The sequence below is a fragment of the Bos indicus x Bos taurus genome, chromosome 1 (genome assembly GCF_003369695.1).
Source record: "Bos indicus x Bos taurus breed Angus x Brahman F1 hybrid chromosome 1, Bos_hybrid_MaternalHap_v2.0, whole genome shotgun sequence".
NCBI classification, from domain to species: Eukaryota; Metazoa; Chordata; class Mammalia; order Artiodactyla; family Bovidae; genus Bos; species Bos indicus x Bos taurus.
Genome location: NC_040076.1, coordinates 118,466,145 through 118,491,983, shown reverse-complemented (window position 1 = coordinate 118,491,983; position 25,839 = coordinate 118,466,145). Strand labels below are relative to the sequence as shown.

The following is a 25,839-nucleotide window of genomic DNA, read 5'->3' as shown; positions in this document are numbered from 1 at the left end:
GGCCACCTGATCCAATGAACTAACTCATTGGAAAAGCCTCTGATGCTGGGAAAGACTGAAGGCAGGAGGAGAAGGGGACAGCAGAGGATGAGATGATTGGATGGCATCATTTACTTGATGGACATGGGTTTGAACAAGCTTTGGGAGTTGAAGCCTGGAGTGTTGCAGTGCATGGGGTCGCAAAGAGTCAGACACAACTGAGCAACTGAAATGAACTGATTTATCTGAAGATGGATAATTGTTTTTTTTCAGGTTTTTACTATTACATATAATGTTAATTGTGTATGAAAATGTGTGTACAAGTGATTTTAAGGATATGTGCCTTCAGTCCTTTTGGGTAAAAACCTAGGAGTAGAACGGTTGGATCATATGGTAGGTACACGTTTAGCTTTCTAAGAGACTGCCAAACTGTTTCAAAAGCTATTGTACCATTTGACACCCACACCAATTTCTCTATATCCTCATCAAAGCTTATTGTGATGGATCTTTTTAGTCTATAGTAAATGTATCATGGTCTCTAATGGTGCTTTTGTTGTGTATTTCTCTAAAGATTAATGATGCTGAGCAACATACAGAAATCCTATAAGCTGTTAGTTGCTCAGTCCTGTCTGACTCTTTACAACCCCACCGACTGTAGCCTGCCAGGCTCCTCTGTCCATGGAATTCTCCAGACAAGATTTATGGACAGTGGGTTGCAGGTTCTGATTAGTGCTCTTACAAAAGAGATCCTACAGTGCTCCCTAGCCCTTTCCAGCTAGAGAGTACAGAGCAAACAGCAGTCTGCAAACCGAAGAGGACTCTCACCCGTTTATGCTGGTACCTTGATCTTGGACTTCAGGCCTCCAGAATTGTGAACAATTTTTTTTGTTGTTTAAGCCATTCATTCTGTGGTTATTCTGTTATGACTGCCCTAGCAGACTAACCTAGCCATGATGGCATGCCCACTGTTATCTCTGCATTTGTTACAGGAGGGCAAATAGGCAGCCCCTGTTTAGAGCTATGGACAAATGTAGAACCCGGCACACTGCCACCTTCCCTTTGTTAGCATGTCTGATCTCTAAGAATCTTAGATGAGCCAGACACAGGTGTAAGGGAGAAGTGGCTGTCTCTGGAAGGGACTGGAGTTCCAGACTTTGAGCAAATTACATTTCTTTACCCCTAACATTTATTTATTTTTAACTGAAGGATAATTGCTTTACAATATCGTATTGGTTTCTGTCATACATCAGCATGAATTAGCCATAAGTATACGTATGTTCTCTCCCCTAAGTAAATATTTTAATGTAGGTGAAATGACAATAAAATTGTAATTTTAGTCTCAAAATTTTAATTTAGCACTAAAATTATCATTTTCAGCCTTACAGGAGAAAATGAAAAGAGGATCATAAGACAAATATTTGTGAAGGAGTATGCATGAGTATTGTATCCAAAAGAATGAGTTGTGGGCTGTGTTAGGCTGGTTATTTTCTATAAGAGCCTTCCATGAGTTTTCAGCCCTAATTGGCTGACCAGAGCAAACCTCCTTGTTCACTTCCTGGTCTCACTGAGTTTGGTGAACTGTTATTTCACTGAGTTCCTCGTGGTTGGGTGAAGCAGAGTTTATTACTGAGGACAACTTTATTCATCAAGAGGATTTAGGAAATGGAGGTAGGATTTAATTCATTTTAGTCCAATTGCACCTAATTTGTAAATTCTTAGAAGAAAAAAGGTCATGAGGGTGACAAAAGGAAATTTTGCTTTTTCTTTTCAGTCCTGTACCTGCATGCCAAAAGTAAGACAACATCCCTCAATCCATACTTAGATTCCCCCCCACCCCCGATGAATTGGAAAGAATAGCTCCAATACCTGCTTAATCTAAATCATGTTGTTTTTTTAATTTGCAACCACGAGCTCCACACTGAGATGTCAGGAATAGATACAGAATACGGATTAGACAGAATAAACAGAACTATACAAAAAAGATCTTCACAACCCAGATAATCACGATGGTATGATCACTCACCTAGAGCCAGACATCTTGGAGTGCAAAGTCGAGTGGGCCTTAGGAAGCATCACTACAAACAAAGCTAGTGGAGGTGATGGAATTCCAGTTGAGCTATTTCAAATCCTAAAAGATGATGCTGTGAAAGTGCTGCACTCAATATGCCAACAAATTTGGAAAACTCAGCAGTGGCCACAGGACTGGAAAAGGTCAGTTTTCATTCTAATCCCAAAGAAAGGAAATGCCAAAGAATGTTCAAAGTACCACACAATCGCACTCATCTCACATGCTAGTAAAGTAATGCTCAAAATTCTCCAAGCCAGGTTTCAACAGTTTGTGAACTGTGACCTTCCAGATGTTCAAGCTGGTTTTAGAAAAGCCAGAGGAACCAGAGATCAAATTGCCAAAATCTGTTGGATCATCAAAAAGTAAGAGTTCCACAAAAACATCTACTTCTGCTTTATTGACTATGCCAAAGCCTTCGATTGCATGGATCACAACAAACTGTGGAAAATTCTTCAAGAGATGGGAATACCAGACCACCTGACCTGCCTCTTGAAAAATCTGTATGCAGGTCAGGAAACAACAGTTAGAACTGGACATGGAACAACAGACTGGTTCCAAATAGGGTAAGGAGTACATCAAGGCTGCTACATATTGTCACCCTGCTTATTTAACTTATATGCAGAGTATATCATGAGAAATGCTGGGCTGGATCATCACAAGCTGGAATCAAGATTGCCAGGAGAAATATCAATAACCTCGGATATGCAGATGACACCACCCTTCTGGCAGAAGGCAAAGAACTAAAGAGCCTCTTGATGAAAGTGAAAGAGGAGCGTGAAAAGGCTGGCTTAAAACTCAACATTTAGAAAACTAAGATTTGGCATCTGGTCCCATCACTTCATGGCAAATAGATGGGGAAACAATGGAAACAGTGACACACTTTATTTTTTTGGGCTCCAAGATTACTGCAGATAGTGGCTGCAGCCATGAAATCAAAAGAAATTTTCTCCTTGGAAGAAAAGTTATGACCAACCTAGATAGCATATTAAAAAGCAAAGACATTACTTTGCCGACAAAGGTCCATCTAGTCAAAGCTATGGTTTTTCCAGTATTCATGTATGGATGTGAGAGTTGGACCATAAAGAAAGCTGAGCATTGAAGAATTGATGGTTTTGAACTGTGCTGTTGGAGAAGACTCTTGGACTGCAAAGAGATCCAACCAGTCCATCCTAAAGGAAATCAGTCCTGAATATTCATTAGAAGGACTGATGATGAAGCTGAAATGCCAATACTTTGGCCACCTGATGTGAAGAACTGATTCATTGGAAAAGACCCTGGTACTGGGAAAGATGGGAGGCGGGAGGAGAAGGGGACAACAGAGGATGAGATGGTTGTATGGCATCACCAACTCAATGGACATGAGTTTGAGTAAACTCCAGGACAGGGAGGCCTGGCGTGGTACAGTCCATGGGGTCACAAATAGTGAGACTCGACTGAGTGACTGAACTGAACCGAGTCTTGGGCGCACTGGAGTGAGAACCAGTGGGTTACATCCTTAGTCCTTCTATTCTTTGGGCTCAAACTAATCTTTTTCAAATATTTGGAGTTCATTAGATGATATCCACGCTTCTTCAGCAAATATTTATTTATTTTGCCAAGCACGTTCTAGGAATTCCTCTTTCCAACTAAACCATTCTGAAATGACCAGTGCTTCTGAGCAACTCTTCAGTTTAGCCCGAAGTTGAGCTGTGTGCCCTCCACTTCAGTTTTTGCAGCCCTGTTCTCCAGAAGCTCACAGGCTGCAGCAAGTAGAAAAGGGTACAACAGATGATCAAGTGTTTAAACGGCTTCAAGGGCCTAAACATCTCGCCTGGCCCAAAGCAGTATCATGAAAACATGCAGGGAAAGACAGACTGGTTCCCGTGCCCGCTAAACTCTTGGGCGTGGAGGCGCGGTCCGAGGTCCAGCGAGCCGCGGCCGCGTCCTCACCTCGGCTCCACCCTCAAGGTGTAGCTGCCTCTTTAAGAATCGGCGCCGCCGGCTGGTCCGCCTGGTGCTCACGTGACTCGGCTCCGTGCAATCGCTCGCGGAAGTGGTCCAGTCTCTACGGACCGCGCGGGGTCTCCCGGTGCCCGACGGGGCTGGTTGGCCGGAGCGGGCACCGCTGGGAGGCCCGCAGCCGGTCGCCAGGATGGTGCAGTTATACAACCTGCACCCGTTTGGCTCGCAGCAGGTGGTGCCCTGCAAGCTGGAGCCCGAGCGCTTCTGCGGCGGGGGACGCGATACGCTATTCGTGGCGGCTGGCTGCAAAGTGGAGGCGTTCACCGTGGTCGGCCAGGAGCTGTGCCAGCCGAGGTGCGTCTTCTCCACGCTGGGCAGGGTGCTGCGCCTAGCCTACAGTGAAGCCGGTAAGTAGTGGCGGGGGAAGGGGCGCCTCGGCCCCTCGTTGGGGCCTCTTTCTTAGAGGACCGAGTGACGCCAGCAGCTCTGGGTAGGGAAGGACTTACTGCTTGTAGGATGGTCTCGCCCAGTCCGGCGGCTAAAGGAAGGTGAGAGCTGTGCAGTTGTCCTGGCAACCACAGGTGAGAGCAGACCTCTGGTGGGCCGGGGGAATGCTGGGTTTTTTTGCTCTTCTGGTGTCCTCGCTGGAAAGGCCCTTGGTTGGGTGACTGGATTCCACTCAACTCAGACACTTGAAACCGAAACAAACCAAGTAAGATTCTTTTATTATAGAAAATAAGTACATACAAAAGTAGGGAGAATGGTATCCTGAACCCCCAGTTAATCCCATCTTCAACAATTATGCCAACTCATGGCCAGTCCTTTATCTATTTCCTGTCGATTTTTGAAAGCTCCCATGACCTGCTGATTTTTAAATCTGTGTAAGTAGAACTCGGGTCTTAGGCCCCTTTCCCCCCAGAAAAGTAGCATCCACTACTCCTTTCCCACTAGAAATGTGAAGCAGTACCGAGGGGATACTGAGTGGGCATATCCCTATTTTAGAAACATCCAACATTTAAAAATAGGTACTTTGGGATTTTCCTGGTGGTCCAGTGGTTAAGACTCTTCACTTCCACTGCAGAAGGCGTGGATTGATCCCTGGTGAGGAACTAAGATCCTGCATGCCAAGTGCAAGCCCCTCCACCCCCAGGAAAAGATGCAAAAAGGTCGAAATAGATGCTTCAGTTTACAGAAGAATTCACCATAGGATTCTTTTAACTTCTGATAATACACTTAAAATTTGAATTCTGCTTTTCAATAGGGGTGTAAATTGCAGTATTTAAGATGGAAAAGCCTGTGACTGAGGTATTTACTAATAAAGTGAAGAGCATGAACCTGGAGGATAGTAGAGCTCTGTCTAAACTCTCTGTCCACAACTGACTATGTGTGAGTTTATAGAAACTTTTGGGTCTCCGTTTGTGTTTAAAAAAAAAAAAAAAAGAAAGTGGAAAACTAGATCAGTGGTTTCTAGACCTTGGAATTTTGTGGGTCAGCAAAAAAACTGCGGGGCTACCATACGCGGTATCTGACTGTTCATTTTGTCGAGTAAAGCTACATGTTAGAAAAAATGAAAAGTCCTTTTATTTACTGTCATTATTTACATAAAAACAGCTAGCTCCAAACTTTGGATGCCTTTATGAGCAACTTATTATATTGTTACTAGTTTTTCTTTTTGAATAGTTTAGACATCAATAGGGGCCTTCGGGTCTACAGACCAGTTTGAAAAACACTTAATTAGATCTGTAAGTTCTCTGTCAGCAGAAGGCTCTGATTTTGGTATTTTTAATGATATTGCTCTTCTAATCATTTCACAATATTAGTAGTTTTCCCCACCTCCTTTTTAGACCTATGAATTCTTTACCTTCAGGAGCTCTATTTGAGTGGCAAGCTCACGAGTTTCAACATTAGTATGTGTATGTGTGCTCGTGGGGGACAGATAACCACTGTTTACATGATTGGCCCCATTCTTCCAAATGGACATTTAATGTAGAATTGTAAGTGACTGGCACTGTGTAAACCTCTAGCTTTCTTGCCTGTCAGTAGTGGTGATTCTGGAGAATCCTTTGATGCCTCTACTGGTGTTTAAGAATCACCTAGGGTAGCTTAAAAAGATTACTGGACCTCAGAGAAACGGTAATAGTTTCCTGGGGTGTGGCTCAGCATTGGGTGAGTCTCCTGTTTAGTCAGGATTGAGAATCACTGACCTAGAGCCATATTGACTGCTGTAGGCAGTGAATAGCATGGTGGTACTCATGCCTTGAAGTTAACAAAGATGTTTTTGTAATTCCGTTGACTGTCTTAAAAAAAAGTTCGGGAGTCATGTGGTATGGTGTTAGCATAAGTCAGATAGCTCAAGGGTAACTTTCAGCTTGAACTTTATGCTTGGGTGCAGCTTCTTCGAAATTGTAGGTAGAGGGCTGCTAGATATGCTGATATCCAGATAACTCCTCTTACATATCTCAGCTTTTTCCTTTAGCTTGAACTTAATGCTTGGGTGCAGCTTCCAAAATGTAGGTAGAGGACTGCTAGATATGCTGATATGCTGATAACTCCTCTTACACATCTCAGCTATTTCCTTTTGGCCTCTTTCCTCCCACTAACACTGGCTTGGACTTGGGGATTCTTGCTCTAAGCCCAGTGTCTCCCCTACTCTCACCCCATCAAAAAGTAAGTGAATCTTAGATCAGCAGTTTCTATTCACTATAAATGCTTTGCAGATTCTTACACAAGAAGAAAACATTTTCAATTTCTTTTTGTCTCTAATTAGCAGGATGCCAGGCTCCGTTCATAAAGATTGGAGGTGGTAGAATGTAGGTTGAAATTTTGAAGGATGAGCCCCTAATATCATCATCAGTAATTGAAATTATTTTAGGTTTTGTGTGTGAAGGGAGAAAGAAGAGATTGGGAAACTCATTGCTCTCAAGGAAGAAAGATCTCTTTGGCCAGAGTTGAGTGCTGTGTAGGGACTTCTGGTGCTGGACACTTGTTTATGGGATGTCTGGAGCTGTGGGGCAGAGAGAACAAGACCACATAGCACAAGTGCATGAAAGAGCCCCAAGAATGTCTATTATCTCCCCCTAGGCCCTACTGTTGGAGAAGGAAATGGCAACCCACTCCAGTGTTCTTGCCTGGAGAATCCCAGGGACGGGGGAGCCTGGTGGGCTGCAGTCCATGGGGTCACTAAGAGTCGGACATGACTGAAGCGACTTAGCAGCAGCAGTAGCAGCAGGCCCTACTGTGGATGGAGATGGTTAGATAGCATCACTGATTCCATGGACATGAGTTTGAGCAAACTCTGGAAGATACTGAAGGACAGGGAAGCTTGGCATGCTATAGTCCATGGGATCGCAAAGGGTTGGACCAGACAGGACTTAGTGACTGAACAACAAAGCCCTACCCTCCCTCAAATTTTTAAGTCATAAAACATATTTTGATTCATCATATATTATTCTTCCTTCTGATAATTGTTTTGTCATAGGAGTGCAGCCTTTTAGTTTACGGATTAGTGTTAACCAGGGTTATGATCTTGAAGCATAAAAGGAAAAGTTTACTTTTTTTTTTTTAATCATCACTCTCAGCTTGAGAATAAATAGAATACTGGTTTTTAAATTTACTTAATAAAGACAGAAGCTGTCATAAAATAAGTAAAATAAAGCCCTGAGCACATAATGCTTTGGAAAGTTTAATTCCTTTCTCTTACGAAGGGCTAGAATCCTCTAGACTTATATCTCCTTTCTAATATTCTGAGAGATGCATGGAATGACCATTGACTTTGCAACTAACCAGATCCAGATTTATGCCCAAGTGCCATCATTTGTTGGCTGTGTTGCCTAAGCAAGATACTTAGCTTATTTGAGGCCTTCCCCTGTGGCTCAGCTAGTAAAGAATCTGCCTGCAATATGGGAGACCTGGGTTCCATCCCTGCATTGGGAAGATCCCCTGGAGGAAGGGAAGGCTACCCATTCCAGTATTCTGGCCTGGAGAATTCCATGGACTGTATAGTCCATGAGGTCGCAAAGAGTCAGACACAACTGAGTGACTTTACTTTACTTAGCTTATTTGAGTCTCAGGTTCCTGATCTATAAAATGGAGAAGTGGATTTTGCCTTGAAGGGTTGTGAGGATTAACTGAGAAAACTCTAAAGGTCTGTTTATAAGGCTTATCAGGAAGACACACTTAGCAAGTTCTAGTTCATTGTTTATAAAACAAGTTATTAATTTGAAAACATAAGATAGCATGCTGCTGCTGCTGCTACTAATTTGCTTCAGTTGTGTCCGACTCTGTGCGACCCCAGAGACTGCAGCCCACCAGGCTCCCCTGTCCCCAGGATTCTCCAGGCAAGAACACTGGAGTGGGTTGCCATTTCCTTCTCCAATGCATGGAAGTGAAAAGTGAAAGTGGAGTCGCTCAGTCGTGTCCGACTCTTAGCGACCCCATGGACTGCAGCTTACCAGGCTCCTCCGTCCATGAGATTTTCCAGGCAAGAGTACTGGAGTGGGGTGCCATTGCCTTCTCCAGCATAGGTACTATCTATAGTTTGCAAATTACATATAAAATGTTGATTATATAGACTTTACCAGTAATAGGCATATATTTGTAGATGTATGAAAAACACTTATATTTTTCTAAAATAAAATAAAGTGTATAAAACGTTTTATTATAACTAAACAAATATTCTTAGTTTTAGAGTTCATTAAGTAACTAGTAACTTAAATATGACACCAAAGCACTGACAACAAAGAAAAAATGGAAAATTTGGCTGTCATCAAAATTAAAAAATTTTGTGCATCAAAGGACACTATGAACTGATTTGAAAAAGCAGTCTACAGAAAAGGCAGAAAATATTTGCAAAGCGTATACCCAATAAGGGATTAGTATTCAGAAGAACTCTCATAACTCAGCAAACAACAAACAACCCAATTTGAAAATTGGCAAAGAGTTTGAATAGATACTTATCTAAGTTGCCAACAAGCACAGGACAAGATGCTCAACATCACTAATCATCATGGAAATGCAAATCAAAACCATGAAGAGATACCATTTCATACCCATTACAATGGTCATTATCAAAACAAATAGAAATAATAAGTGTTGATGAGGATGTGGAGAAATTGGAACCTTTGTACATTCCTGGTGAGAGAGTAAAATGATAGAGCTGCTGTAGAAAACAGTATGATGGTTCCTGAAAAAATTCATAGAATTTCCACATGTGAAAGTCGCTCAGTTGTGTCGGACTCTTGGCAACCCCACGGCCTATAGCCTGCCAGGCTCCTTGGTCCATGGAATTCTCAAGGCCAGAATACTGGTACTGTATACTTCTCCAGGAATTTCACTTTTGGGTATATACACAGATTAACTGAAAGCAGGGGCTTGTGCACACATTTGTACACCAGTATACATAGCATTTTTCAGAGCCAAGAGGTGGAAGCAGCCCAAGTATTCATCGACAGATAAACAAAATGCAGTGTATCCATACAGCCTTAAAAAGGGATGAAATTCTGATATGTGTACAATACAAATGAACTTTGAAGACATTACACTAAGTGAAATAAACCTGACACAAAAGGACAAATATTGTGTGATTCTACTTAGGAGGTACCTTAGAATAGTCAAATTCATAGAGACAGAAGTGGAATGGTGGTTGCCCAAGTCTGTGTTCACAAGGCACTACTTCTGATGTTCAGTCCTGGTTTTCCCTTTTACTCTACACACAATTAGTTTTGCTTTCAATTTTATGTACCTGAGTTCTGAGTTAGATCTGCAGATGTGTACAAATAGTTCATATTTATGTATTTGCACATAACCCATGCTCTTCAGCATTGATGCTTTATTGTATTATGTAAATAGTAAAAGACATACATGTACAGAGGGTGGGAATGTAGAGTTATTGTTGGTGGATTCAGAGTTTGGGAGAAGATGAAAAAGTTTTCAAGATGGTGGTAATGGCTGCATAACAATGTGAATGTATCTAATGCCATGAATTGTACACTTAAAAATAGTGAAAGTGGTAAATGTTATGTTATGTGTATTTTACCACAATAAAAAATTTTTTTGTTTAGTGTATTTACTGGGAGAGTTTAAGGAAGATGGAGGCCACATGGTATCTTCTGCTCTCAACTCCATCAGACCTTCTCTGGAACAGAGTGAGCCAGTGTATGGAACCCACAGGGTATAGTTAGGTATTCCACCTAGATTTCTTGACGAGGAAAATGGCAACCCACTCCAATATTCTTGCCTGGAGAAATCCCATGGACAGAGGAGCACGGTGGACTACCGTCCATGGGATCTCAAAAGGGTCAGACACAACTTAGTGACTAAACCACAACCAGGATCTCTGGGGAGAAAACAGATGCAGGATTCACATCTGTGGCATCAAAGGAACCAGCATCAGGAGAAGGTTTGCCTGTCTTGAAGCCTGGCTCAGTCCAGAGGAGAGGGGCCTGGCCAGCCCACTGAGTGTCTTCAGAAAACGGCTGCCCCCGCTTGCTTGCTGCATCTGTATGTGGGAAGCAGTTGTGCTAACCACAGCATTTCAGTGTCAGTTCATTGGAGAAGGGCTTGTTTACATAATAATGTCTAGCATTTAGTGAATTCTCTATTTGAAAGAACCTTGACTTCTCCCCTCCAACCCAGAAAGTTCTAAAGATTAAAAATTTAATTTACCCACCCCCCAAATAGAATATGTAAGAGTGTGTTTATGTAATTTGACAGATGCAAGAGACTGTTTTAAACAAGTCAGGAAACACAGAAGCCAAGACGGAAAAGATACATATCTGGTTCCATATGGTAAAAGATATCAGACAAAGTCAAACCATAGCAGTCAAAAGTCAAACTACAGACTACCAAAAGTGATTTGCTTTTCATGGCCAGCAAAAGATTAATATCCTTTTTACCCAGAGAGCTGCTATTCCTTGATAAGAAAAACAAACCAATATAATTAAAAAAAAAAGTGGATAACTTGTAGAAGATAAACTGTACATGGCTGTATAAACATATAACCGCTTTATAAGTGGTCTGGAAAATATAAATGATATTTACATCCATGAGAGTCCCTGTTTCCTCCATCATATTGAGTCAGTGCTGGTGAGGATGTGGGGGAACAGGGCTGTTTAAGCAGCACTGGTGGAAATTTGAATCTGTAATGTGTAATTGTAATTGTAATCTGGCAATATCTATTACATTTTAAAATGTACTGACGCTTTGACTGATTGTCTTACTTTTGAAAATCTACACCATTGAAATTAACACTCCAGTATTCTTGGGCTTCCCTTGTGGCTCAGCTGGTAAAAAATCGGCCTGCAATGTGGGATACCTGGGTTTGATCCCTGGGTTGGGAAGATCCCCTGGAGAAGGAAAAGGCTACCCACGCCAGTATTCTGGCCTAGAGAATTCCATGGACTTTATAGTATAGTCCATGGGGTCACAAAGAGTCGGACATGACTGAGCAACTTTCACTTTTACTTTCAAGTAAATATGTAGGTATAGGCCTATTTATTACAGCATAAATTACAGTGGCAAAAACAAAAAAGCTGGAAATTTGGGGTTGGCCAGAAGGATCGTTTGGGTTTTTCTGTAAGACAATATAGAAAAACCCGAACAAAGTTTTTGGTCAACCCAGTACTTAAATGTAGGGGGACTGCTGAATAAATTATGACCCAGGTATATACAGGATATTTTGCAGATATTGAAAAGGATGTTAGATATCCATGTATCTGCCCTGGAGGGAAAAATATGGAAATCTTGGTAATAAATTGGTAATTTTAAAAAATCATTTTATTATTTTTTATTTTTTAAATTTTTACAATGTCGTGTTGCTTTCTACCATATAACAATGTGAATCAGCCATAATTATACATGTATCCCCTCCCTCTTGAGGTAATTTTTTTAAGTTGCAGATTGTTAAATATGTTTAATGTGATTCCATTTAGTTAAAAGCAGGAATGACAAACTACCACTCTGTGATCTATGTTTCTATGAAAGAAAGGTTTAGAAGGACACATACCAAGCTGTGTGTATTAACACTGGCTCCTCATGGATTGGACTGCAGGGGAGAGGTCATTCTGCTTTTCATTTTGTATCTCTTCATCACTTTGACTTCTCACAATAAACAACAATTCCAAAATTACTTTGTAATTTAGAAAATCCAAGAAAATCAACAATTAAGGGAAAACTGGCTTGGATTGAAATTTTACTTGGTATGTGTGGCTTTAGCTATTTCTCAGAGTTGACATGAAAATATGACTTGTGGGGATGGGAGAGGTAGCAGTATATATTCCACTGATTTCTTCAGAGTTCCTTATACCTAATTTTAGCATCACTCTGAGATCGAACTCTTTATGTCAGGAGAGCTTTGTTTGAGCTGTAAATTCAGAGCTACAATAACTTGTAGAGCTATCATAGACATAAGTCATAGAATTTCTCTGTAAGCTACATGAATATTTAATAGGTCATCTTAAGATATTAACTGCTTCCCAGGTGGCTCAGTGGTAAAGAACCGCCTGCAATGCAGGAGACATAGATTCGATAGCTGGGTAGGGAAGATTCCCTGGAGAAATGGCAACCCACTCTAGTATTCTTGCCTGGGAAATCCCATGGATGGAGGAGCCTAGTGGGGTACAGTCTGTGGGGTTGCAAAGGAGTTGGGCACGACTTAGCAACTAAATAAGAAGACGTTAAAATGGGGTGAGATTGTATTTCAGAACCTAAATAAATGCCTATTGTGAGTTAAAAATACACCCAAGATCCTGTTACTTAGAGTTCTGTTCTCTTGTTGTTCAGTCACCAAGTTGTGTCTGACTCTGCAACTCCATGGCCTGCTGCACACCAGGCTTCCTTGTCCTTCACCATCTTCCGGAGTTTGCTTAAACTCATGTCCATTGAATTGATGATGCCATCCAACCATCTCATCCTCAGTCACCCCCTTCTCCTCCTGCCCTCAGTCTTTCCCAGCATCAGGGTCTTTTCCAGTGAGTCGGCTCTTCCCATCAAATGGGCAAAGTGTTGAGCTTTTTGTTCTGTCAATCTTTAATTCAACCATTCACATTAGGATTCTGTTTTAGTTCCTTTTCATGATGCAAGGTAAGTTGTGGTTTCTAATTAGAAATTCTAAGTGTAATCTTATTTCCTTCTCAGGAGATTATTTGGTAGCAATTGAAGAGAAGAACAAAGCTACATTCCTGCGTGCTTATGTGAACTGGAGAAGTAAAAGGACTGAAAACTCCCGAGTGTGTATCCGGATGGTTGGACACGACGTGGAGGCACCCTTCAGTGAAACCTTCAGAGACCAGATGTCTATTGTGGAAATGCCACTTTCTGAGGCCCCCCTGTGCATTTCCTGCTGCCCTGTGAAAGGAGACCTTCTTGTTGGCTGCACCAATAATTTAGTCTTATTTAGTTTGAAGTATCAGATCATTAATGAAGAATTCTCAATTTTGGACTTTGAACGTTCTTTAGTTATCCACATAGATAACATCACCCCTGCTGAAATTTCTTTTTGTGTTGGATATGTTGCTGTCATGTCAGAGTTAGAAGTCTTAATCGTAAAACTGGAGTCAGATCCCAAAAACAGAGAGAGTGTTAACTACCGTCCACATAAGACCACCAATCCCACGAAACAGGCAGAAGGTAAATAATGAATTTAGCTTACTTTCTTGTTTGGGGTATAGAGAAAAACCTTTATTTCTGGCAATCTCTGAAAGGCTCTAGTATGTATATTGACAAGCCACATTATTTATGGTGTGGTTGCTTCCCTGATGGCTCAGATGGTTAAGAATCCACCTGCAATGTGGGTGACCTGGGTTCGATCCCTGGATTGGGAAGATCCCTGGAGAAGGAAATGGCAAGCCAATCCAGTATTCTGGCCTGGAGAATTCCATGGACAGAGGAGCGTGGCAGGCTGTATAGTTCATGGGGTCGCAAAGAGTTGGACACGACTGAGCGACTTTCACACAAATAGATGTTCCTGATACATGGGACTTGGGTTTATGATCTGGCTGTCCATATCTTCTCCTGTAGCATGTAATGTATTCTGTAACATGTGATGTATTCTGTAGCATATAAATGTATTTCAACATGTATTTGTCATTAAAAATAATGAAACATCTATTGCTAGAGGAGCAGTTTCTAGTTCCAGTCCTCATATTTACTAGTCGAATGACCTTGGGTTAGGAATACCATCTCTGAGTTTCTGTTTCCTTATATATAAAGTGGGTATGATGATCATGTCCTGTTTACTTTGTCAGTTGTGAGGAAGGAATGAGCAAGTGCTAAGACATTTCAAAACCATAGCGCCTTATAAATACATGGGATGTGTGTGCATAAATACTATATTTAATTGGTGGGGGGATGTGGTGAAATCTAATTGGCATTCGAAAATTACTTGGAGTTAGTACATAATTTTCTTCAATTTTATTTTTTAAGGCATTAGTAATGAAACTTCACAGCTTGAGTCAGATGATTTTGTTATCTGCCAAAAGCCCATGGAACTTCTTGGTGAAAAAAGCAAACAGTCAGGAATATCTGTTACACTGGAGTCAACGGGATTAGCTGATGAAAAAATAAAGTATTTCCACGTTCGGCACCTGCTCTATAGGTAATAGATAGCTTTTTATTCACCAGAAGTTAATATATATTTACCTGCTTAATGCAATGGAAATTAGATCTTCTCTCCTCTGTCTCTCTTTAAATTCACAGACGTTTCGCTCCTGATATTTCTTCCTGTCTCTTGTCTGATGACGTCAGGTTGCATTCACTTCAGCTTCTACCCATTTACCAAACAGGTAAGTATGAGAGTGCTGCAGTACGGTGAGCTGGAAGGGCACTGGGCAGAGTGGGGAGTCCGATGTGAGTAATGGTTTTTCTGAGTTTCCCTGTGGCCTTAGACAGATTCCTTAGCAAATAACAGTGAGTCCACAAAATGGAAATCATGTCTGCCAGGAGAAGCCATGGAGAGGAAATGACTGACAAAACCCACTTCTCTTTTTGAAATGGTCAGTAGGCCCCCAAAAGAAAATCAGGGCCCTGTTACAGCTGAGGTTCATCTGGGTTCCAGCTGGGTCATTTGGCAGAGCTGCTAATGATGGCTTTGTGAGCCAAATGGGAAAATGTGGGCTGGATGGAAATTCACTTAAGAGCAATGGTTTTCAGCCTCGCTGCACATTGGCCTTACTTGGATGCTTTTTAAAACACTGATGCCCAGTCTCACCATACTGGAGAGTCTTTTTTTTTAAACCATGCTTTGCAGCATATGGGAATCTTAGTTCCCCAATCAGAGATCAAACCCATGCCCCCTTCCCTGGGAGCATAGAATCTTAACCATTGGATGGCCAGGGAACTCCCCATGCTGGAGATTCTGACTTAATTGGTCAACTGATGCCTGAGCATCAGTATATATATATTTTTTAAACTTTTTAAAAGATAGTTTAATTTAAAATTAAATTTTAAATCCCACTGCATGGCATGTGGGATCTTAGTTCCCTGACTAGGGATGGAACCTGTGCCCCCTGCAGTGGAAGCACAGAGTCTTAACCATTGGACCACCAGGAAAGTCCCAGGGCATCAGTGTTTTTTAAAACCTCCACAGAAAAAATAAAATAAAATAAAACCTCCACAGAAATATAATGGGCAACCCAGATTAAGAATCATTATTGAATTCTGTACTTAGTGCTGGCCTGCTTCACATGTTTAGGTGATGGCTAGGGAAAGGTATAAATATTACTCTGATTAAACTTATACATTTATTTTTTTTCTTTCTTGCAGTGAACATGTATTGAGTACCTACTGTGTTGGGTCTTGTGCTGAATACTAGGGCTCCTGTAATGAGCAAAAGTAGGCAAAGTACTTGCACTCTTGGAGCTTACTGTCTTGTGGGGGGAAGCAGGCATGAATGGAATGAACATTAGAAGGAGTATACAATTACACACTGATGGGAGTGCTCTGTGAGAGAAGAACCCTGCCTTGAGCATGTATAACAAAGGATCCTGACCTCACTGGGGGTCAGGGAAGGCTTCCTGAGAAAGAGGATCTGTAGAATGAATGGGGCTGATTGGTGGACAGGTTTGATTGTGGCCAATGGAGAGTCTTTGCTTGAGGAACTGAAAGAAGCCAGGGAGAGGGAGCTGTAACACAAGGCAGGAGACAAGGGCCCACAGCCACCTTAGAGGGTTAGCTTTTATCCAGGGGTTTCCTGCAGCACCTGGAATAAAACCCCAAATCCTTTCCATGGGCTGCATCACCCTGACCCTGAGCTCCTTCTGTCCTGCTCATGCTCTTACATTTCTCCATCCATATGGCTTTTGTCTGCTGCTAGGTTACACCAAGCTCACTCGTGTCTAAGATCTATGATTTACTCTTCCAGTGCTCAGAACATAGTACTTCCCTCATAGCTTGCGAGAGTAGTGTCTTCAGCTCACAGCTCAAGTATCACCTCGCCGCAGAGGACTTCCCACTTCTCAGTTTAAACCGTTCCCTCCCTGCACACTGCAGAGTTTATTCTCCACCCCAGACCTCTCACTAGAATGAATGCAGTTACTCTCTCTTGTGCGCTGTGGTATCCCCAGAACCCAGAACAGTGGCATATTGTAGGTGCCTATGGATGTTTCCTTAGTGGACAGATGAGGGGTTGGGCAGTGCCCATGTCAGCTGGGCCCTGATGGATGAGTAAAATTTTTAGAAGATAAAAAAAAAAATTTTTTTTTTTTAGAAGATGGAGATTCTGGTAAGATACTACCTCAGGGAAGCCAACATGTGCAAGGTGAAAGATCATGTATGTTTGGAGATAAGTGAGCAGCTCTCTGTATGATTAGAGCACAGATGTGTGTATGAAAGAAGAGGAAGTAGAAACTGGATCAGTTGTTTTAGGCCAATTGTGGAGAGTGTAGTAATTGGATTTTCTTCCTTTTTTTTTTTGTAGATTCTCATTAGTTATCTCTTTTATACATTCTTCTGTTATTAATGTGTCCTTGAAGGGCATCAATCAGAGCTATATTTTTTTTAAAAAAAACTTTGATTATGAAAAGTTTCAGGCACACAGATATAGAAAAACAGTACAGTGACCCCCAAGGTTCCCATCACACAGCTTCAACAGTGTTGCCTTGTAATCACCCCCTGCCCTGTGTCGGATTGTTTTGATGCAAATCCCAGAGTTTATACCTTTTCATTTATAAACATTTCGGCATATGTTTCTAAAGGAAAGGAATTCTTTTATTTAAACAAAAACCCCAAATGTCATTTCACATTTTTAAGAAATTACTTGATATCATCCAATACCCATCAGGTACTCAAATTTCCCTGATTGTCTAAATATTTTTTTCTGCAATTTATCAGATTCCAAGTAAGGTTCTATACCTGCAGTTGGCTCCTATGTCTTTTATGTCTCTCTGCTCTATAGGCTCTGCCTTCTTCTCTTGTTTCTCTTTGCGGGTTTGTTAGCAGGAAACTGGACTGTTAGTACAGAATTTCCCACAGTCTGAATTTTGCTGACTGACTCCCCACAGTGTCATTTAACATGTTTCTTGTATCTCCTATACTTCTCTGTGATCTAAAGCTGTACTGTTCAGTGTGGTATCCATTTGTCAGTGTTGCTGTTGAGCACCTTGAAGTGTGACTAGTCTAAATTAAGATATGCTTTAAGTGTAAAATTCACACTAGGTCTTAAAGACTTAGTACAACAAAAAAGAATGTAAACTTTCTTGTTAATTTTTTATTGATTATGTATCAAAATGATAATATTTTGGATATGTTGGGTTAATCTATTTTATAAATCTTGCCTGTTTTTATTTTTTAATGAGCAATTGCTAGAAAACTTTGCCTCACATATATGGCTCACATTTTATTTCTGTTGACAGTGCTGGTCTAAATCTTGATCAGATGATGGTGATGATCTTTTTTTTTTTTTGATAATGCAAATAGTCTTGAGTTCTCTTGGAAGTACGTTGTATCAGGTTGGCTCTTTTTTGTGATGTTAATGACTATCAATGATGATTACCTAGATCTGTTAATTTATTAGGGTTTTCAAAATGTTGATATTCTAATTATATCACTCTTTTTTCATTTTTTTACTGGCATTCTTATATAAGCACCTCAGCAACTCTTTGGTTATCTGTTTATAGATGTTTTTGCACAGAAAAGTCAAAATATTGATTCCTTTTATTTACTGGCTTCATGGTTTGTTTGTTTGTTTTTTGCATGCAGGGTCTCTTACTTCTGATAGAAAAAATTCATCTCAGGAAAAAGTGTTGCTGAGCCTCTTTTGTTTTTTCTCATTACCTCATGTGGGCTACCTGTACATGATTGTCAAATCTGTTGAATTATTGTCGGTTTACCAATATCCCGAGAAATCTCAGCAGGCGGTGCTTACCCCGCAGTTTCTGCATGTCATCACAAGGTATGTTCCAGTCCCTTGCTGGCTTTTGAGTCACTTATTTCTCTCTGACTTCCTGAGGTGCTTTCTAAATCTTTAAATGAAAAGTATGTGAACCAGTGGATAGCACTATAAATTAATGATATACACCTGGGGTTTATTTAATTTATTTATTTTTTAAATAATGGCTCATAACTGCCTTTTCAACATCAGAGATTTAAATTCTGGTTTTGCCTTTGTTTTGTTTTCTTAAACTGGATGGGAATCTTTCTAAGAACGGGTAAGGTTCTTCATGACGGAAGATGTTCATAGGGAATTCTAATGAAAAGTCAGTGGGGGCTCTTGACAACAGTCAGGGCATCTTTTTAGTTTTAGATTTCCTAAATTTTTTTTTTTTTCACTGCTGTCATATCTTTTCTATGTGAGTTGAGTTCATTGATATGGTTTAGGACTGTAAAGGGTCCAGAAAGCCTGCCTGATTCTACCCTCTGAGTAGGGAGTAGTGTAGATGGGGAGAGAGTCCAGAGGTTGGGGTTGGTCAGGGTCATGTGGCTAATCAGTGGTGAGTGTCTTCTGAGTTGCCTTATCCTCCTAGTAAGCTGGCATGTAAACTGGGTTCCTAAATATAATCTCATTTCCTTTTATCTCAGCAGCTAGTAATGCTTGTGGTTTGATTTCCTGTTTTTTTGAATTCAGGTTCTAGGCAAGGCACTGCATTGAGCCCTCTGGCCAACCAACCATGAATAAGGCACAGCCTCTGTTTATGCAAACAGCAACGTAAGAGAGGATGAAAGACACGTACAAGGGACACGAACACTAGGAGATTTGTGAAAAATGTCCTGAGACCACATGGACGTGTTGTAGGCTATGGGAAGAGGGAAGTTACTTCTGGCCAAGTCACGCGGGCAAAGTTTCTGTGTTGAAAGTGAGGCCCGAAAGCTAGTTAGATTTGACAGATAGAGACTGAAAGTAGAGGGCATTCCAGATAGAGGGGAAGCTACAAGCAAAGCTATGTCCAGGTTTGTTGGAGTTTCTGATAAGTAATTGCATAGGACAGTGCTTCTTTTTATTTTTCCCAATTGAGTGGTAATATCAGAATTTCCAGCAGGTGCTGTGGTGTATTTCACACCAGCACAGGACCCAGCTGAAGATTCTGACACCCACTCCCCGTGGGCGTGCTTCCCTCTCTTCCTACTCTCTGGCATGGGGAACAGTGTAGAGGTCTCTGGTCTTTTCAGTTTCCAAAGGGTTGTGTAGTAATGTCCTATAAATGTAAAGTTGCTGAAACAAAGAAAAGTGGGGAAAATAGTGCCTGAGAGGGAACTTGGGGCTTTGGAAGTTAAGGAATTTTTTTAGATTTTGATCAAAGAAAAGTATATGAATAGAGCATTACTTTAGGAAAATGGATGGTGGCCACAGTGGAGGATGGCTTGAACATACTAATGAGCTGTTGGGATAGTTCAGTGAGGATAGTGAGGGATTGTATTTGGGCAGAGCAGTAGCAGTGAAAAGAGAAGGAAGCACGGAGAGGAGAGAATTACAGGACTTGATGTCTGGTGGGATACTGGGGATGGAGGAGACATGAGAAAACCCATCAGTTTTGAACCTGCTTTCTTTTTTTTTTTTAGATTTTTTTTGCAGGGAGGGGGGATGTGTATCATTTTTAAAGTCTTTATTGAATTTGTTATAGTATTGCTTCTGTTTATGTTTTGTTTTTTTGGCTATAAGGCTTGTGAGATCTTAGCTCCCTGACCAGAGATCAAACCTGCACCCCCTGCATTGAAAAGTGGAAGTCTTAATCACTGGCTGCCCAGGGGAGTCCCAAGCCTACTTTTCTGAAAGAATGGAGGCTGGTGTGGTGTGGGGCAGCAGAAAAGTTTGGTTTAGATATTGGAGTTCGAGGTGCTTAGGGAATATCAGAAGGAAACCTATCAAGGTTTTTGGACACAGGCACTTACTGTGAAGTCTCCAGGTTGCTTTGCTGTGCAGAATGTAGCCTGGAGTTGTGAAAAGAGGAGTATGAAGAATGAGGAGACCTGGGTCTGATTTGATTTCCATTCTCCAAAGAGGAATTGGACCAACCATGTACTTTGTAGGCTCTAGTCTTTAAAAACAAGCTTCTGGACTACATGATTCTGAAGATTCCTTCAGAGAGTTTGTGTAATCTAAATGTGTTGCTCAGCACAACCCAGGCTCCATTTCATCCTGCTGCTGCTGCTAAGTCGCTTCAGTCGTGTCCAACTCTGTGTGACCCCATAGACAGCAGCCCACTAGGCTTCTCTGTCCCTGGGATTCTCCAGGCAAGAATACTGGAGTGGGTTGCCATTTCCTTCTCCAATGCATGAAAGTGAAAAGTGAAAGTGAAGTCTCTCAGTCGTGCCCGACTCTTAGCGACCCCATGGACTGCAGCCTTCCAGGCTCCTCTGTCCATGGGATTTTCCAGGCAAGAGTACTGGAGTGGGGTGCCAGTGCCTTCTCCGATTTCATCCTGAGATAATAATAAATCGGGAAACTTGGGTTCTAACCTTGGCTTTGATAGTCACCTGTCTGAATTTTGGGCAGGTTCCCGAGCCATCATTTTGTAAATAAAATAAGGGTATTGACCCAGATCCATGGTTGTTAACTAGGAGTGTGTGTCACACCAGGAGCTTTGTAGAAATATACGTGTCTAGATTCAGCCCCCATGGGCTTCCTTGGTGGCTCAGATGGAAAGGAATCCGCTTACAGAGAGGGATACCTGGGTTGGGAAGATCCCTTGGAGGAGGGCATGGCAACCCACTCCAGTTTTCTTGGCTGGAGAATTCCATGGACAGAGGAGCCTAGTGGGCTACAGTCCATGGGGTCACAAAGAGTCTGTGCGACTGAGTGACTAAGCACAACACAGATTCAACCCCCAGAGATTGTGATTTGGTAGGGATGCAGTGGGGACCAGTTATGTGTTTCAAAAAAGCACTCCATAGGATTTCTGCGGTAATCTCCTTGTTGAGAAGCAGCCTAACTTGTCAGCGTTTGATGAGTACTGGGGTGTTCCGCCGCCCGCCTCATTGCACTGCGGTCCTGTGACATCCTCCCGCAGTGGCGTGTTGGTCCCTGGCCTCCGCTTTGCTCAGTGGGCTTTCTCCTCTTCCTCAGTAACAACCTGCAGTGTTACACAGTGCGGTGCAGCGCGGCGGCCGCGAGGGAGGAGGACCCGTATGTGGACACCACCCTGAAGGTCAGAGCTGGCTAATGACAGTGCAACCTAAAGATCAAACATGAGTGCTTGCAAATTGACGCTCTTAGCGTCTAAGCTGGGCGGACAGTAAAGTCTTGTTTGTTCAGTTAGAGCTTTGGGATGTAAAATGGTAAGCATTTTGCAGTTTGTCGTTTAGATGGTAATTTTTAAGATTGCTTTGAAAACGTCATTCAGAATTTAGACACAATGCATGTTTTTAAAATTTGGTAAAGAATATGTATAGTGTAACTTCAGAGAGGGCACATCACAACTATAGTATACTACAGTTTTATTCATTTTGATCAGAAGTGTTGGTGGCAGTTGTATAGAGCTATGAAAACAGTTCAGAAATCTGTGTATCTAAGAGCACAGAAGTGAATGCAGTGCATTCAGATGATTTATTTATACCATTATCGGATATACTGATAATTCTTTTGTCATTTTACAAAGCCTTCAACAAGTGTTCTGTACTTCCATAGTTTTGATCTCGTGTTAATTGATATTCTAGGTCAGTAACCTCGTTTTTAGTGAGAAGTAATCTGCTTAGTCTCTAAAAGCTTTTGACCACCAAATAGACAATTTTATGACGCAATTCTCCGTTTTCCGACCCTGAATTTCTGCTCTCAGAAATACACTGATGATTTGCACCATGTCCATCATGTGCAGTTTCACCTCTGAGATGGGTGTTTGTTGTGCGTATCCATGCTTCAGGGAACCCCTAATCATGATGGCCTCTGTTCACACATTATTGTCCATCTGGCACCCAGAACACCTTTTTCTGGAAAAATGAGTGTCCAGTGATGATGGTGTGTAGTGCTTAATGTGTCTGAGACACTTTTCCACTCTCACTGTTACCCAAATTGTGTGCTGCCTTTTTCTGGAAATCACATCCAAGTTTTCTTTTCTTCTGTGGGCTGCCTGTCACTTTCTGCTGCTGACAGGCTTACTGCCTACCTTCAGCCTCTTGGGAAACCAGAATCACAGCTTTCCCATGACTTCTGTCTGTGTTTAAGATATACACATAGCCTTTTCAAGAGATTATTTTAAAAATAATGGCTATGTCCCTAGTACCCATGGCAAGGTGACAGCCTCTTTGTCTCTTGCTTCCTCTCTCTCCACCCCATCTTGCCTTGTGTTTTGTTTTAAACATCAGGAAGACCGAGGCTTGTGTAGGTAGTGATGGTGGAGTGAGGGGTACATAACACATTGAGGCAGCATCAATCTGCATTTGAAAATAAATCTCAATTCCAGGCCTTCTCATAGTCTCATAAAACCAGAAGGAAGAAACACAGAGAACGGGAGAAAAGAGGGGAGATGGGCAGCTAGTAGAGGATGCTGCCCCTGAGGCTAGTCCTTGAAGGTGGCAGAGGGAAGGACAGGTCACACCTCCTGGCTCCCCCTTCCCTGCAGTTCCACCACCCTGAAATCCTAGATGCCCCTGAACGAACACGCCGTCATTTTGCTCCCTTGCTGACTCAGGCTTTGGAAGCTGTGGTGTCTGAGAAAGGTTTCACAGCCTCAGAGAGAGGGCCATAAGGCATGCTATCTTTATTTCCCTTTCCCCTGAGACTCTGGCTCAGCATCACCAAGGCCACCTTAACTATTCATAGGAATGACAAAAATAGATGGAGGGTTATCCCCGTGCACTTTGTACAAAAGGGACAAGGAAGATGACTTTGGAATCGAAACACCATTAATGGAGGAGCCAGGGAGACCTGGCAGCCTCATTTTGTGAGTCCCAGAAAGAGCTCCTCAGTTAGCTTCTTATCCATTCTGCTTGGGTGAATGTTTCCTTACAAGGACAGGAGCCTGTCTGCTGGTCCAGGGTTTCCTCCAGTTGCCTGGCAAACCTCCAGCCTGTTAGCCATTCCAGGCAGTGTTCATACCTGCAGAGCTAACAGGGGCCATCTGAATGTGCCCGTATTTCTACACACACCCATCCACTAAGAAACCTTTTTATGTATTTTACGAGCAGTAGACTGCCCTTTTATAGTGTCTGATTTTGACTAAAAGCCCATTTGAAGGTACCACCTGCACCAGCCCACTGTTAGTGGGGAATTCCCTGGGTGGCAGTAACCAGCTCAGGGCAGGGTTCCTGGAGGCTCTCTGCTTTTTTCAAGTCAATGTCAACACATACTATGGAGCTCTTTGGTGGACACATGAATGAGATATTCAGTTATATAGTTTAGATAAGATAGCCTCTTGCTCTGATAAGAATAGGAATTTGGATTATTCGAGTAGCGGAGAGAGACAGGAAAGGAGAGATTGTATCCAATAGATTGATTTTGGAAGTTTTTGAAGTTCATGTACTTCATTCCTTGGCTAAATTTGTGAATTTTTCCTTATTAGGCTTGCCCACCTATCAGTATGGATGTCTGTGCTTTAAGAATACAGCTTTTCATAGGCTTGAAAGCCATCTGTCACTTTAAAAACCACGTTGTACTTCTGACCAAGGCAGACCCTGAAACCGTTCCGGAGAGAAGAGAGTCACCCAAGAGGTTTCTGTAAGCATGCCCTTCACCCCCAGACATCCTTGCCAAAGTTTCTGGAATGAATTGTGTTACTGGTATATTTTGTGTATATCTTCACTAATCTTTTTTTTAAATCAAAAATTTGAATGATCAGATGGGTTTTCTAGCTGTTCTTTTTCCAGAGTAAGAAAAGAAGGTTTTAATGTTCTCTATAATATCCTTTGTAATTGACTGTGAGCTTTTAGAAGAAAATAAATTATAAAACTGTTTCAGTAAAAGTCTGTGGTATTATATAATAAGAATTTAAAGGATATGTTTTTCTGTGTTATTAATGAGCGAGATTGAGCCCCTTAGGCTAATCCAAACTACAAAGCTCTTTATTATTTTTCTTCCTTGACCTTTCAGTGGCGATATTTTTATCCAAAGTTTTTTTTTTTTTTCTGGTATTTCAACTTGAAGAGAAATTAACTAATGCATTTCTTACCTGAAAGCACATTTGTGATGTATAAATTCTATGTTAATCTACCTTAAAATAAAAGTGCATTCTTCTAATCTCAGGTTAATTCTAACTTCAGTTCTCTGCTTTCACATTGTTTGGGATAAAATGGTTAACTCCAAAGTGGTTATGCTTCTAGTCTGTGTTTCCTATGCTGTGAACTTAGTGGTAGGGAATGCAATCTAATTTGAACATTCCTCTATGGAAATTTTAAGTAGGAGAGAAATCTGTTGGGGGCAGGGGGCAAGGAACATACAGTGTATTTCAAATCAAACACTGTAGTTTTTGCATTTTTGAATTATTTGTGTCTGTGCTTTGTTCCACCCGCAGAAATAACCAGGTTGCCATGGGTAACTGGTCACTTAGAGTGTGCACAAAGTGGTCTAAAATTGACTGATACTAAAAGCTTTCTGGCAAGAGGAAAAATAACTTGCAATCTTATACATTTGATGTCTTAAAAGTATTATATTTTTTAAATGGTTTAAAAATTTTAATGTATTTGAAAATTCATTTGGCCAAAACTTTGCATTTTAAAAAAGACTGCATACTGCAGAAAATGCTTCATACAGTGAAAGCTGGAAATAAGATAGTGCTTTAAGTTGACCTACAGTTCTGTGTTTTACATTTTCCCAGCAGCCCTGGCCTCACCAAGGCTACGTGCTGGAGAGAGCCAGGTTGCAGGGATTTTCACAGCCAAGTCTGTGTTCTTTTTGAGAGGTCTTGCCTGCTCTTTGAGCTTATTGCCCACTTAAGAATACTTGTGGAATGAATTGGAAATGGTTGGTTGACCAGTCCACGTGAGTGTAGAACGTTAACTGCTGTTAGGCCTACATAGTGTTATACACTAATGTTCTCTAAAAATCTACTGTGTAGTTAAATCACCAAAGTGAAAGTGAAGTCGCTTAGTCATGTCCAACTCTTTGCGACCCCATGGACTATAGCCTACCAGGTTCCTCCGTCCGTGGGATTTTCCAGGCAAGAATACTGGAGTGGGTTGCCATTTCTTTCTCCAGGAGATCTTCCCAAACCAGGGATTGAACCTGGGTCTCCTGCATAAATCACCAAAGAAAATACTAAATGAAAATGGTATCAGAGTTACAATATTTTAGGTATCTGGTATTTACCATTTAAAATTGCCTTTTATTAATAATATGTCTTGTCTTACAATTCTTGTCCTTTGTTTTGCTTTTAGTTCTAGAAAAGGTACCAGTGTTAATCCCAAGACACCTCCTGTAGCTGAAGCTGGGTGGAATTTGTATATTGTGAATACGATCTCACCGGTGCAACTGTACAAAGAAATGGTATTCCTTT

General features: G+C 41.5%; 1 protein-coding gene across 6 annotated transcripts in view; it reads left to right on the top strand.

Moving 5' to 3' along the window:
- The first annotated feature begins 4,044 nt into the window (after positions 1-4,044).
- Positions 4,045-25,839, top strand: part of HPS3 (HPS3, biogenesis of lysosomal organelles complex 2 subunit 1) — a 41,079-nt gene continuing 19,284 nt past the window's right edge. For 5 of the 6 annotated variants that reach the window (XR_003511434.1, XR_003511432.1, XR_003511433.1 and 2 more), the window contains exons 1-8: positions 4,055-4,395; positions 13,121-13,612; positions 14,408-14,579; positions 14,681-14,766; positions 18,179-18,371; positions 21,480-21,561; positions 23,911-24,065; positions 25,721-25,829. Coding sequence is in view for 2 of the 6 variants with exons in the window: in XM_027543756.1 (XP_027399557.1) it covers positions 4,179-4,395; positions 13,121-13,612; positions 14,408-14,579; positions 14,681-14,766; positions 18,179-18,371; positions 21,480-21,561; positions 23,911-24,065; positions 25,721-25,829 (1,506 nt within the window). In the remaining 4 variants the exon portion in view is untranslated. Of the gene's footprint in view, positions 4,396-13,120; positions 13,613-14,407; positions 14,580-14,680; positions 14,767-18,178; positions 18,372-21,479; positions 21,562-23,910; positions 24,066-25,720; positions 25,830-25,839 lie in introns of all 6 variants that reach the window. The other variant, XM_027543741.1, reaches the window with a different exon arrangement.